Source organism: Acomys russatus, chromosome 10 (assembly GCF_903995435.1).
Source record: "Acomys russatus chromosome 10, mAcoRus1.1, whole genome shotgun sequence".
In the NCBI taxonomy this organism is placed as follows: Eukaryota; Metazoa; Chordata; class Mammalia; order Rodentia; family Muridae; genus Acomys; species Acomys russatus.
This window is the reverse complement of record NC_067146.1, coordinates 53,167,510-53,182,867: the sequence shown is the minus strand read 5'-3', so window position 1 is coordinate 53,182,867 and position 15,358 is coordinate 53,167,510. Positions and strand designations below refer to the sequence as shown.

The 15,358-nt window shown below is 47.7% G+C and overlaps 1 protein-coding gene across 13 annotated transcripts in view; it reads left to right on the top strand.

The window, feature by feature from the left end:
• Window positions 1-10,475, top strand: part of Prkag2 (protein kinase AMP-activated non-catalytic subunit gamma 2) — a 338,192-nt gene extending 327,717 nt beyond the window's left edge. For 10 of the 13 annotated variants that reach the window (XM_051152191.1, XM_051152187.1, XM_051152184.1 and 7 more), the window contains 5 exons: window positions 489-654; window positions 964-1,001; window positions 2,400-2,546; window positions 6,176-6,269; window positions 10,099-10,475. In XM_051152191.1, coding sequence (XP_051008148.1) covers window positions 489-654; window positions 964-1,001; window positions 2,400-2,546; window positions 6,176-6,269; window positions 10,099-10,187 — 534 coding nt within the window. In that variant the 3' untranslated portion in view covers window positions 10,188-10,475. Of the gene's footprint in view, window positions 1-488; window positions 655-963; window positions 1,002-2,399; window positions 2,547-6,175; window positions 6,270-9,448; window positions 10,031-10,098 lie in introns of those variants that run through there. The other 3 variants (XM_051152186.1, XM_051152185.1, XM_051152195.1) reach the window with 1 other exon arrangement.
• The last annotated feature ends 4,883 nt before the right edge of the window (window positions 10,476-15,358 follow it).

Sequence of the window (15,358 nt, the reverse complement as noted above, 5' to 3'; positions counted from 1 at the left end):
TGCCTTTAATCCCAGCACTTCGGAGGCAGAGGCAGGCAGATCTCTGTGAGTTTGAGGCCAGCCTAGTCTACAAAGTGAGTCCAGGACAGCCAAGGCTACACAGAGAAACCCTGTCTCAGAAAAAAAAAAAAAAAAAAGGAATAAAGGGTTCGATCCGTGCTGGCATTCAGGTCTTAATTTCCCAGACTGACCTGGCAGTCCCACCTTCCCCCCCCCCCCCACCGCTATTTTGTTGGGAAGTGAAGGAAAAACACAAATATTTAGAATCAGTTTTCATAGGAAGATAAGGTAACGTGTAGAGCTGTGAGCTGGCTTGAGACAGACAGTTGTGACATGTAAACCCTTTCATGACAAGGAGGCACTAAGCCGACGGTTAGGAAAGACTACCTTTAATTTGCCGAACATAGCGTTTCATTCAGATCTGGATGTGTGCGCAGTGAGAGGGCGTGCTAGGGGCTTAGAGCATCCCCGTGTCTCTCCTTGCTCAGATGTGTGACATGCCAAAGCCCGCCTTCATGAAGCAGAATCTGGATGAACTTGGAATAGGAACCTACCACAACATTGCCTTCATCCACCCCGACACACCCATCATCAAAGCCTTGAACATCTTTGTGGAGAGACGGATATCCGCGCTGCCTGTGGTGGATGAGTCAGGTCTGTGAGGCCAGCCCAGCAAGGCGGGTCACCCCGCTCGGGGCTGGAATGAGTGGGAAGTGAGCAGACAGCAAGAGATAAAGGCACTCCCGTAGTCGTCAGTCAGGAAAATAAGAATTTGAAGCATGTTTAGTTTCCTCTTCCCATTAAAATACCATTTCATGTTCATTTTTAAATGACCCTATTTAAATAAGCCCATTTGGTTTGCTGAACACCGTTTAGTCTACAGTAGTTACCCAATTACAACTGATTTTTTTAATGACTTAACTGCTCTTAAAATATTTTTCTAACATATCTTTTCATTTTTAGGAAAAGTTGTAGATATTTATTCCAAGTTTGATGTAATTGTAAGTATTTTTTTCATGTTTTTAAGCCTGTCATTCAGAATGCATTTTAAAACAAATGAAAACCAAAGCTATATTGAGTGATTTGTTTCCTGATGTAATGATTTCTGACCTTATGAATAAGTCTTAGAGAATTCCAGTCTCCTCCCAGGGGTGGCTTCTAGTAGTCACTGACTTAGCAGTGACCTGTGTGTAAGTGTGTGCTGATGTTTTACCACCCCTGCAGCCCGTGTACCTGAAATGAACACGTTTTGTTGTAGGGTCACTCTGCCTATGGTTGTGCTCAGTGAACACATGAGCTGGGTCCCTGTCAGTACAGACTCTTGCTCGAGTTGGGAGATCTAGACGCTGGTGGCTTCTCAAGAGTCACTGCTCATGTGTGGTGGTGAGCCTTAGTGGACAAAAGGAGGAGGAGGAGCCTGGCAGGAAACACTAGCCTCGAGAGTCAGCTTAGTAGCTAAGATGCTCAGTCCTGAGGACCAGAGTTCAGGTGCCAGTGCCCAAGTCAGAGGGCTCACAGTCACCTGTAACTCCAGCTTCAAGGGATCCGATGCCCTCTTCTGGCCTCCATAGGCACTGCACACACGTGCACTCACACACACACAGGCACACACGCACGCACATACATATAAACAAAGTAAAATCTTTTTTGTTTTGTTTTGTTTTGTTTTTTGTTTTTTGAGACAGGGTTTCTCTGTGTATCTCTGGCTGTCCTGGACTCACTCTGTAGACCAGGCTGGCCTCAAACTCAGAGATTGGCCTGCCTCTGCCTTCCCGAGTGCTGGGATTACAGGTATGCACCACTATTCCCTGCTAAGTGAAATCTTTTTAAATTTATAAAACAATTAACATCTATCTGCCAAGTCTAGTGACACAAGTATTTAGTCCCAGCTACACAAAAGTCTGAGGCAGGAGGATTACAAGTTCCAGACCTGACTGGATTGCAGAATAAGTTCAGAACCAGCCTGAATGACTTAGGGAGACCTGGCTCAAAATGTAAAAAACAAACAAAAAGCCTAGGGTGTAGCTCAGTGGTAGAGCACTTAACTTAGTTTGCATAGGCTCTGGGTTCTACCCCCCATGATGCCAACACAACAACAAATTAACATTCCTCCATAAGCAAGGTACATCTAGTACCATGATGCCCTGGGTTATGGCCCAGACTAAGGGCCATGAGGTTCGATGTTAATAGGTTTTTTGTTGTTGTTTGGTTTATTTTTGTTTTTTTCTACAAAATCAAGTTGCTTGCCAGGCACAGTAACAGTTTAAAGGTCTACAAAGCAAGTCCAGGACAGCCAGGGCTTATTACACAGAGAAACCCTGTCTTGGGTGGGAAGAAAAGATCAAATTGTTCATCCATCCAAATGAAAATGAAGGACCTTTTTTTTATGACTCTTACAGAATCTTGCTGCTGAGAAAACGTACAATAACCTAGACATCACAGTGACCCAGGCCCTGCAGCACCGCTCACAGTATTTTGAGGGTGTAGTGAAGTGCAGTAAGCTGGAAACACTGGAGACCATCGTGGACAGAATAGTAAGAGCAGAGGTAAGAGACCCCAGCCTAGCACACATCTTCCTCATGTCTGCTTCAGCACGCACGCGCGCGCGCGCGCACACACACACACACACACACACACACACACACACACGCACACGCGCGCGCACACACCAAGTAGCAAGGAGATGGCTTGGAAGGAGGCGGGGACACAGCCCCCAGGAGGCGGGGACACAGCCCCTGGGAGGCGGAGACACAGAGCCCAGGAGTCAGGGACACAGCCCAGGGAAGCAGGCTGCAGGTTCCCTAGGATGGGAGTGAGTTCCTGGCCATTCTGAACCCTGGCACAGTGCTTGACACCCAGGTGTGAAGGCTTGCAGAGTTGAGTTGAATTTGATGAGTTTTTGTAAATGGATAATATTGACAAGATACTTTCATAGTATGAAAAAAAATATGTATCCTTGAGAAGACCAATGTGGCCCGGGCACTTTTTTTTTTTTTTTTTTGGTTTTTCGAGACAGGGTTTCTCTGTGTAGCCTTGGCCATCCTGGACTCACTTTGTAGACCAGGCTGACCTCGAACTCACAGCGATCCGCCTGCCTCTGCCTCCCGAGTGCTGGGATTAAAGGCGTGCGCCACCACGGGCCCGGGCGCTTTTAGTTACTACATCCTACCAGAGTATCTGTGAATTTAAAGAAAAAAAAATGTGTAATGTTATTTTAACAAAGCGAATGATAATAAGGTAAAGTGAAACTTTAATTGGGTGCGAGTGCATGTTTGTGCATGCACGCACATATATGGAGATCATTTCTCTCCTCCCCCCTTTATGTGAGTTCCAGGTATTGAACACAGGTCTTCAGGCTTCTTCGACAAGCAACCAACCCCTGGGCCATCTCACCAGCCCCAGACAAAACTTTTTAAAGTTAATTTTCTTTCCCTCTCCTCTCTACCCTTGATTGAAATGAATGGCGGCCCGAGTAGCCGCCCTCACATTGCCTATACTTTGTGGGTTTTCAAGTGTACCTTGCACAGTGTTCCCAGGAAGGGAGAGGTCACAGTGGTGTGAGTCAGTTCACCACCTCATTCCCACAGCCACGCCTAGGAATGGCATCCTCGGTGCCCTTGACCCTCTCCCACCCCTTCCCCTCAAGTGTCGTTCTCAAGGACTGAAGGATACAGTTTTGGTCCTTCCAGAACATTCCCTGCTAAGTGAAATGAGCTAATGGCAAGCCTGTTTGGATATGACAAATACACACAAACCAAGAGGCAAAGCACCTGCTTAGTTTTGAGACCACTGAGGCGCCTGTAGCTTCCACAGTGAAAGCTGTTCATATGAAGTCCTGCACTGCATCAAGAGCCACTGCTGTTAGAAGTCCGCTGAGCCCTCATGTAGTCCAGCCTCCGCCCTGTAGAGTCCAGCCTCCATCCTGCAGAGTCCAGCCTCTGCCTTGTAGAGTCCAGCCTCCATCCTTAGAGTCTAGCCTCCATCCTGTAGAGTCCAGCCTCCATCCTGTAGAGTCCAGCCTCTGCCTTGTAGAATCCAGCCTCTGCACTGTAGAGCCCAGCCTCCATCCTGTAGAGTGCAGCCTCCGCCCTGTAGAGTCCAGCCTCCATCCTGTAGAGTCCAGCCTCCGCCTTGTAGAATCCAGCCTCTGCCCTGTAGAGTCCAGCCTCTGCCCTGTAGAGTCCAGATGTACATCTGAGTTCATTCCCTCAGCTCCCTCCTCCCCCAGCTGTTTTCTTTGCCCTTTAGCACAGCATTTAAATAGGAAATCTTCCCCTTTTAAAACTGTTGTACATCCATCTTGTTTTCTAGATGATTCTGTCATTTGGGAATGTATCCTAATATCCCATGAATGTCCTTAGAGTCATGTGCCCTCCCTAGGTCATAAGCAGGAATAGGGACGGTGTCCTCCCTCTCTGTGGTGACAGTGGGCACACCTGTGTGATGGAATCCACGGTGAGCACTACAGATCATCTTATGAGAGAGTGCTGGTGTTGAAGACACTAGTGGTGTGCTGCCATGAGGAAAGGCCAGGAAGATGTTGGGAGTTGCCATTCCTGTGTTTGCTTAGAGAAGAGGCCAGGTGGGCACAGCGGCTCTTCCTAATATGGCACTCAAGCTGACGCAGTTGCATGCTGCGGTGGAGGGCCATGGAAATCTGTGGTTTGAAAGAAACTATGGGAGCAAAATAAGCACATAAATAAGTTGTTTTCTCCTTGCACGTTGCAACTCTGTCTCTTATTAAAATCTCTTCATCAGACGACGCCTCCCAGACCACAAGGTGTGCGTGTCACTCTCAGCCTGTGTGACAAGGAGATAGATTACTTTTAAAAGGTTCCTCAGACATATCTTGACAGTCGCCTCTGTCTGCTAGGACACGTGGTTTCCCTCTGCTCTTGGCTATGTAGCCCATCAGTTGGGGCTGATAAGATGGCTCAGTGGGATAAGGGGCTTGCTTCCAAGCCCAATGACCTGAGTTGCATCCCTGAGAGCCATATGATAGAAGGAAAAAACTCCAATAAATCATCCTCTGAGGCCCACATGCACACTGTGGTGTATGAGTGCACATGCCTCCCACATACATAAATAAACATAAAAAAAATAGAAAAAGTAAACCATCATTTTATCCTAAAATCAGTTACAGTGCTGTTTTATCACAGGATTTTTGAAGGACCTAAAAGTATTTTAAAGAAACTATGTAAAGAAATCTCTATTGATTGACACAGGATAGATGACCAAAGTACTCATTTTTTAACCCTAAAGCAAGTCATGACATCAAAACATTATCCTTTGTAAAAGGATACAAGTTAAAAGCCGGGTGCAGCCGGGCTTGATGGCACACGCCTTTAATCCCAGCACTCGGGAGGCAGAGGCAGACAGATCTCTGTGAGTTCAAGGCCAGCCTGATCTACAGAGTAAGTCCAGACAGCCAGAGCTACACAGAGAAACCCTGTCTTAAAAAACCTAAGGAACAAAAACCAAAAAAGCCAAATGCGATAGTGCAGGTGTGTAACCCCAGTGCTGGCGGGAGGGGCAAGAGGGTCTGTGAGGCTTGCTGGCCAGCCAGTGTAGAGCTCCAGGCTCAGGGAGAGACCCTGTGCAGAAGGACTACCTAGTGTGGACCCCTGGCCTCCATGCCCACCTGCTGTAGCTGTATTCGTTGTACTGGTTACATGAGTGCCATTTTTTTCCCAACATGCATTTCAAATTATTTTAATTTAAACTTTCACATATGGGCTAGGAGGATAGATGAGTTGCCTGCTGTGCAAGCATGAGGACCTGAGTTCAGATCCCAGGACCCACCCAAAAGGGTACAGCAGCCCAGTCCTGGACCCCAGCTCTGGTGGAGCAGAGATAGGTGGACCCTGGACTCACTGGCCATCCAGTCCAGTGAAGTGGGATCCCCAGCACCCACATGGCTCCTCACAACCATCTGTAACTCCAGTTCCAGGAGATCAGACACCCTCTTTTGGCCTCCAAGGGCGCTACCTGCACGTGGGGGCACAGACATATATGCAGACAAAGCACCCATATGCAGAAAACAAAAAGAAGTGAAGCAATTAAAAACAGCTACCTCTGGCCTCCATGTACACCCACATGTGCACACACACATATACACGCGGGGGGGGGGGGGTGCGGAGAGAGAGAGCTCACACCTGGACTTTTCTCTCTGCAGGTCCATCGGTTGGTGGTAGTGAATGAAGCAGATAGTATTGTGGGTATTATCTCCCTGTCAGACATCCTGCAAGCCCTGATCCTCACACCAGCAGGTAAAAATGCAGATTTCTAGCCAGCATAGTATCTTGTGTATTTAGTCCTGCCACTCGGGAAGCAGAGACAGGGGGATCTCTGTGAGCTCCAGACCAACCAGAGTACAAAAAGAGGGATGGGTGGATAGACAGACAGACAGATCTCAAGTGAACATTTCCAGGACAGTCACTGGGGTGCTGAAGTAGACAGCCCCCCACGCAGCAGAGCTATGTGTGTGCTGCTCTGCAGACCTTTTTGACTTTCCTTTTCATTTTGAAGTTCTGATGTTCTTGGATGAGCAAAATTTCTAGAAAGTGTACAGAGGCACAGGGGCGGAGGGCACAGGCAGAGAGCTGGCTGTGTGTTGATGATAAGAGAAAGCCTGATGAGGTCTTAAAATACTGTTACATCCTTGCTTCACACTCTCTTTGCATCCCCTCCCCCACCTCTCCAGCAGTGCCACAGAAACCAGCTCGCTTTTTTTTCCACAGGGTCACAGACCCAGAACAGACGTGACAGGAGGTGGCACATACTTTGAACTTCAGTAGTTAGTCAGTAGATTTTATACTCACTGTGGTATTGCTTTTCTTTAGTTCAAAAATGAATCTCAGCTAAGATTAGCTTTGGAAATTAGCATGTTCCCTAAAACTACCGACCATAAAGAGACCCCAACATCTGCTGCAGTCCTGCCTGACTTCCCAGCCGCAGAGCCAGGCCCGTTAAAGAGTCACCTTCACAGGGACTCTGGCCAGCAGCAGCAGCATGCAAAAGTGAGAAGAGGTGAACCAAGCGGTAGCATATGCTGTCAGTCCCAGCGCTCCACTCGGGAGGCAGGGACACGCACATCTCTATGAGTTTGAGACCAGCCTGATCTACAGAGCAAGTTCCAGGACAGTCAAGGCTACACAGAGAAACCCTGTCTCAAAGATGTCCATGTGGACCCCAACCCCCCACATGCTGAATCCAAAACACACATCTGTAGATGTGCCTCTTGTCGCTTTCAGACTGATAGCCTGACGTTCACAGTAAGGTTCATAATCATGAACATCCAGCCGTCAGTGTGTGACTTGTGTTGATACTCTAAACCTGTGTCTTAGTTACTTTTCTAATGATGTGAAGATGACATGGCCAAATCAGAGGGTGAATCTATGAGGTGTGGAGCATGATGGTGCTGAAACAAAGGCTGAGAGAGGGAGGGAGGGAGAATGTGCACTAATTAGGATGGCATGGGCTTTTGAAATCTCAAAGCCCTCCCCAACTGGCACACCTTCAACAAGACCACACTTTTTTTTGTTGTTGGTGGTGGTGATTTTGGGGTTTTTTGAGACAGGGTTTCTCTGTGTAGCCTTAGCTGTCCTAGACTCAGACCAGGCTGGCCTCGAACTCACAGAGATCAGCCTGCCTCTGCCTCCCAAGTACTGGGATCAAAGGCGTGCACCACCACGCCAGGCTTAAAGCCACACCCCTTAATCCTTCCCAAATAGTTCATTCTATCAGCTTGGGGCCAAGCATTCCAGTACTTGAGCCTCTGCGGGCATTCTCATTCAAACCCCCACAACCTTCCAGAAGATGGTGGGGGAAACTGATGCTCATCTCCTGGAATACCATACAGCACTGAAGGTGAACAGAGCTACTCAAGTCATGTTAACCGTAGCTTGTGACCGGCATGGGCACTCCCCATGCAAATAAGAAAGCTGTTGTCTCGGTAGATTCGGTACCACCAAGGAAGGATGCCCTTCTCCAGGACAGGCCCTGACCTCAGCAGAGTTGAGTGCAGCCCCTCATTTGTCCCCTTGAGAAGATCCTCTGGGACTTGTTGTCTCAGAACATAAGCTTGGGCAGCTGAGTATGACTTTAGATGTCCGTCTGAACTTGACATTTCCAAAGCTGTGGGTCATTCTTGTCCCTCCCACCCCTGTGAGTGTGGTGCAGAAATCTGCCTTACAGCTGCTGGCATTTGGAATGAATTTTACTATAGAAGTCCTGTCATAAAATGGGTAGGTTGCACTTCTTACTGATAGGCCATATTTAACAGTTCACTGAGGAAAGCATTCTGTGCTCCTAACATGTAAAGCAGAGCTCTCATGGAGCTCAGGATGGTCACTTTTGCAAGGCAGCCAGTGTGCTTGCTGGTCAGGAGAGTGGCAGGATGCATGGAACTCAGAGGCCAAGTCCTGTGCCTCCAGCTAAGCGCCATCTGGGTGCAGGCAAGGTCTGCCTGGGTTTGGCTGTAGAGTGAGCAGTCTGCAGCCTGCCTCCCTCCTAACATGCCAAGAAGTGGAACCATGGCATGAGTGAAGATGCAGATGCACTCCGCCCACTGTGAGGAACACAGCTGGATGCTCGCAGGATCCTCCTTCAGAAAAGCAAGCACTGTGACACAAAGCAGATGTGGCCACAGCACTTTAACATGGATTCTTATTCAATACAATAACATTTTCTCTTTCTCAGAGTGCTTAGCAGTGACACACGCACCAGGCAGCAATCTGACAGTACTAGCTACAGTTTGTGGCCTCTTGCTCTAATATACGGTTAATCACTCTCCAAAGCTAAGTGTAGCCTGACACAGTAGGCACAGGTAGATGCCAGCCCTCAGAAGTCAGAGGCCAGGCTAAGCTCCAGAGCAAGACCCTGCCTCAGAAAACCAGGACCAGAGACTGGAGAGATGGCTCAACGGCTACTCTTACAGAGGACCCAAGTGATGGCTCACAATTACCTGTAACTCTGGTCCCAGAGGATCTGACCCTCTAGCCTCTTTGGGCATTGCAGACACAGTGAGGAGATATGTGTATAGGCAAAACACCTGTACACATAACATTTTTTAATGTAAGAGTTCAGATCAAAGCTAGAGAGGTGCTGTGGGTAGCACTTTCAGCTGCTGTACACAGTTGCCTTTAGATGAGCATATACCTTTTAAAAAAGAATTTTGTAAGTACAGCAGCTGAAATAACTGCCCGTTTATTTTTACTTTTTTTTTTTTTTTTAGCAGTAGATTCTGACATTCAGAATGACAAAATGTTACAGCGCTCAGAGCCATAGGGAGGGAGTGGGGCTCTTGGGGCTACCTCTCTCTCTCTCTCTCTGGAAGCCTCTGGACTGTCCTTAGCTGCTGCCAGGCTGGGTGGGACCGGCCGGCCGGTGCAGAGAACCCTGCCTCAAGCAGAAGCGCTGAAACTCGCACTCTTCATCTTCCTGGCAGGTGCCAAACAGAAGGGCCCAGAGACTGAATGACCACCATGAATGTAGACGCCCTCATAGAGAACTTGAACAAAGTCTCGGGGTCACGTTTTGCCTCCTGAACACTGGCTGCAATAGAAGAGAGAAAAGAAAATGGCTAAGAATGTATATCAGGGTTTAGCGATGGGTATTTTTCCAGTGATTTGTAAGCATAGGAAAAGATTTTATGTGCTTGAAGATTCAGGCTTGCGTTCAGACTGTCCTCAGACCCTTCTGAGGGATTCCCAATGCTGTATGTCATTAAAGTGCACTGTGTCCTGAAATTAGTACTACTTTTCATTTCAAAGAAGTCACTGGGATGGAACGGGTGACAGTGAGTGAGTGAACGGCACGTCCAGATCACGGTGCCTTATGTCCAAACACGCAATATGTCACCGCCGCTGCCGCACGCCCCAAAGTGCTGCTGAAGAGACACCCAGCCCGAGTGTGAACATCTTCAAACCTTCCACCCAATCTCTTTCTCTTCACTCCATTTGATGAAAAGCTGTAATTTGAATACAGGCAACTGAAAACTTTCAAGTGATGCTTCTAAGTGCTGCGCGTCCTGTTCAGGCCACTGTGTCAGCGAAGCTGGCTTGGCAACCGCGTTTTATTTATTTTACTCTCGTGCAGGTTTTTTTACACATCCTTTGATGAGTGGACTTCACCGTACCTACAATAAAACCTTGGTTGTTCTCTTAAGTGGAAATGCCCTGACTTAGTTTGGATCTGGAAGGGCTGTGCCTTCCAAAACAGCCACTGTAGGGTTTTTCAGATGTTTATGGAAATGGGCCGTGGTCACAGGAAGTGCCAGAAGATGTCTTTTTTTTTTTTTTTAATTGTGTGTTGAAATGTAAACTCATGATGTATATGTGACCGCTGACAAGACGCTTGTAACTTTTATTGTGACACATAAAACAGTATTGTCATGCAATTGAGGGGAAACAGTGATCCCTGTGTCAGTGCTCTGAAAATGTTGACACTGTGTGTGTGTGTGCGCGTGCGTGCGTGCGTGTGTGTGCGCGCGCGTGCAGAGTCTGAGGTTTTTAGGTTTTTGTTTTTGGGGTTTTTTTTTTTTTTTTTTCAGATTGAAAATTAAAATAAATCCTATCTACCAGTTTGCTAAAGTTCTTTAAAATAACATATTTGGGCATGTGCAAATTAAGATCCTGCATGAGTTTCCAACCTAAATTTCTTCTACCTAAGAAAAGCACATGTGTTCTCATCTCCCTTTTACCTGTCACCAGAAAAGGACTTTAAAAGGTTTAATTTGTGAACTCCATTATTTAGTAGGGAAAAGGCATCATTTTTGCTTTTCGAGACGATGTCTCTGTGTAGCCATGGCTGTCTTGGAGCTCAGTAGAGCAGACGGGCCTCAAGCTGGGGGTCCCGCTTGCCTCTGCCCCCAACTGCAAGATTAAAGACATGCAGCAGCACCCCCAGCTTACAAACGAACATTTTACATTAAGAATCATCACACAAGGAACTGGAGAGGTGGCGTGGGTTAAGAGCACTGACTCTTCTTGTAGAGGACCTGGGTTCAGTTCCCAGCATCGTGTGGTGGCTCACAACCATTTGTAACTCCAGCTCCCAAGGGATCCAACATCCTCTTCTGGCCTCTGGGCCCCGAATGCCTGAAGTACACATACATGTAGACAAAACATTCATAAAATAAAAATGAAGCTCTTTCGAAAAGAAACTTGTCATGTAAGCCAGGGGTGGCAGCGCACTCCTGCCAGTGCAGCACTCAGGAGGTAAAGGCCACACCCACACCCACCCCTGCACTAATCCATGGCCAGCCTGGCCTGCATAACAAAAGCCCAGGGTTCAAAAAGAATTGTCACATTACTTTTGTCTCTGTGTGTTTGTTAAGGTATCAGTTTATTTCTACTTGGACAAATAAATGAAGAGCAGACACACAGCCCTCTTTTAAACAGCGGTGGCTCAAAGGAACACTTGGAAAAAAATAACGAAAAAATCTCACCACCACCAAGCTGCAGAACTCACCTAGTTCACTCATTGGTGTCTGGCCCTGGGCATCTGAAAGGCACCATCCCGCGTCACTTTTTCTGATGCTCTATCACAGGGAAGACAGTAACCCACATTTGTCCCAACTTGCCACTGGCAAGAATTCACCTGACCCCTCAAGCCCAGCCATGTGTCACGCCAGGTTCAGGGCCTCCCCACTACTGCCACACTCATCCTGAGTGCCAAGACCCACCCCTAGGGGAGGAAGTCCACACAGGCATCCAGCCTTCCCCAGGCAGAGGCAGAGCCCGCCTCGTGCCCAGGAAGGCTGCTCTGGGATGACATGTCAGTAAACTTGATTCCTCTGGGATAAATGCTGTTTCCTAACATGCACGCATGTCCAGCTCCCCCATGGGCTTGGTCATAGGTTGTTTGCTCGGAGTTTCCACCTAAACCTCCAGGCTTCTGGTTACTTTAATGCCAGACTGTGTTGCCACCCTTGAGGTTGGCTCCTTCCTCTACCCACACACACACACACACACACCCGCCCCCTGGCCTTGCTAGTCAGAGCAACACCTGGCAACACAGAACCAATGGCTACTTCTTCACAAGAGTGGCTCCCTCTCCTTGCTACTGCCCTTGGGCCCCCTTTGCACTCTGATTAGGAATTACCCCAACAGCTGCTTTTTAAAAATGTTTTATTTATTTATTCAGATTACAACTCAATTGTTATCCCATCACTTGTATCCTCCTGTTCCTCCCTCCCTCTTTCACCCTATTCCCCTCCCCTAAGTCTATGACCAAGGGGACCTCCTGCCCCGCTATATGGTCATAGGCTATCAAGTCTCATCTTGGTAGTCTGCTTATTCTTTCTTTGAGTGCCATCAGGCCTCCCCACCAAGGAGAGGTGGTCAAATATGGGGCACCAGAGTTCTTGTCAGAGTCAGTCCTCACTCTCCACGTAACCATGGAGAATGTTCTGTCCCTTGGGTAGATCAGAGTAGGGGTTTGATGTTTACTATTGTATTGTCCTTGGTTAGTATAATAGTTTGAACAGACCCTCCTGGGCCCTGATCCACCTGTCATGATGTTCCTCTTTGTAGGTTTCTAGGACCCTCTGGCTCCTTCTAGTTCCCCTTCTCCTATATTTCTCTTACCTAGAATCCCAGGGGGATGTCCTCACATCTATCCCAATCTCCTGGTAAGTGAAGACTTTCGTGAGACATGCCTTTTGGGCTAGTGCCCAATTATAAGTGAGCATATACCATGTGAGTCTTTCTGCTTCTGGGTTAACTCACTCAGGATGATCATTTCTAGTCCCATCCATTTGTCCACAAATTTCGGGATGTCCTTGTTTTTAATGGCTGAGTAGTATTCCATAGTGTAAATGTACCACGGTTTCTTTATCCATTCTTCAACTGAGGGACATTTAGGCTGTTTCCAAGTTCTGGCTATTGTGAATAAGTCTGCTATGAACATGGTAGAGCATATGTCCTTCCAACACCTGCTCTTAAAACAGTGCATGGGAAGATCTTTTCCCAGTCTTTAGGCCATCGCTTTTTTCTGTGGACAGTGTCCTTTGCTTTATAGAAGCTTTTCAGTTTCATGAGGTCCCATTTATTAATTGTTGACCTTAGTGCCTGGGCTGTTCATATTCTGTTCATGAAGTTGTCTCCAAAAGGAAACTGTGGTACATTTACACTATGGAATACTACTCAGCTATTTAAAAAAAAAAAAGGAAATCTTGAAATTTGCGGGCAAATGGGTGGATCATCCTGAGTGACTTAACCTAGACCCAGAAAGACACACATGGTATATACTCAGTTATAATTGGATACTACCTTACTACCATGGATGTCCTCTGAGAGTCTTCACTCAGCAGGGGATTGGGACAGATACTGGGACCTGCTACTGGGACTCTAGGTGAGAGTGGTATAGAAGAATGGGGAGATAGAAGGACCCAGAGGGTCCAGGAACCCCACAAGATGACCATCAAGGCTGATAGATCTGGACCCAGGGTGGCCTACACAAACTGCTGTACCAACCAAGGACAATGCATGCAGGAAACCTAGATCTTCTATTCAGATCTAGCCAATGGACAGCGCATTCTCCATAGTTGTGGGGAGAGTGAGACTGCCTCTGACATGAACTCTGGCCTCCCCTATTTGACCATTTCCCTTGGTGGGGAGGCCTGGTGGCACTCAGAGGAAGGGGAAATAAGCTATCCAGAAGAGATCTAATGGGCTGTGATCATATGGTGGGGGAGGAGATCCCCTTCTGTCACAGGTCTAGGAGAGGGGAATAGAGCGAAAGAGGGAGGGAGGAGGCGACAGGAAGATACAAGTGAGGGGATAACAATCAGGCATAATCTGAATAAAGTATTTAAAAATAAAAATGAAAAAATAGAACTACAGAATGAAATTTTTAAAAAACTAAAACAGTACAAGGCTGAGGAGTGGTACCTTCTGGTCTCAGACCTTTCGGCTAGCTAATAGACCTGAGTCTTACCCAGTGGGAATTTCTCTTCTGTTGTTTGAGACGGGCTTTTAGGGTAGCCCAGGAACTCCTGACCCCTGTCTCTAACTCAAATGCTGGGATAAGAGGCATGCACCACGACACCCAGTCACACAGGGCTGGGGACTGAACCCAAGGCTCATTCTGTGTGTGCTAGGTGGCTACTCTGCAGTGCGGCATGCCAGCCCCTTTGATTTGGGTTTGGTTTGGTTTTTGTTTTCTGGTCAGGGAGCCAAGCCTAAGGCTTCACACATAACTAGGCTGCCTTTCTACCACCAAGCTACACCCTGTCTCTGCATGAAGTCAGTCTTTGCATGTCATCTTTATTGTACAGCGTGTTAATGCTTTTGGTTGAGTTCATACAGTCCTGTCCTAAATGGCTCCCACAAAGACTCTGATACACTCTCACTTACCTGGAAACACTGACCTGATTGAGAAACTGGGTCTTTGTAGAAGAACCAGGTTAAGATGAGGTCATTAGGGTGGCACTAATCCAACAGGACTGATGTCCTTGTTGTAAGAGGGAAATCTGGACACTGACACACAGGGAGAAAGCCGTGCGATGACGTCAGCAGAGAACGGAGTGACGCCGCCAGTGTGCCAAGAAAAGTCACAGATCCTAGCAGTGCCAGAAGCTCGGAAGACAGACAGCCCCCGCCATGACCCGAGAGTCTGGCAGATACTGGGTTCAGACTGTGGCCTCTGGGCTGGGACTGTTGTGTTGCTGGAAGTCACCCAGTTTGTGGTGCAGCTTTACAGCAACCAACGAAGCTGATACAGAGGCCTCCCCAGCACCCTAGTTAGCTGCTTTTCTGCAGCCCAGGGTTGCCAAGCATGCTCACCTTTTCAGGAGGAGGGGGCATTAAATAAAATCAAAACTCCAAGTTTTTTGTTGCTTGTTTTTCGAGACAGGGTTTCTCTCTGTGTGTAGGCCTGGCTGTCCTACAACTAGCTCTGTAAACCAGACTGGCCTAAAACTCGGAGATCTTCCCGCCTCTGCCTCCTGAGTGTTGTGTGTGAGCTTTGTTTTTGTTTTTGTTTTCTGGTTTTTTGAGACAGGGTTTCTCTGTGTAGCCTTGGCTGTCCTAGACTCATTTTGTAGACCAGGCTGGCCTCAAACTCACAGCGATCTGCCTGCCTCTGCCTCCCGAATGCTGGGTTTAAAGACAAGTGCCACCACACCCAGCGAGTGCTATGTTTAAAAGGCGTACACCACCGCCATTCCACTCAAAACCCAAACCTTAATAGCAAAGAAACAACCTATGAGTCAGCAAAGGCTGCCTTGACCCTGCATTGCAGCTGGGGAGCACATCTCCTCTTCCCACTGGGAGCGTTGTTTCCCAGGGAGTACACACTATACTGGGTCTCTCTGTGGAGGGGCGGAGATATTCCAGGTTGAGAGCAGAGTTTC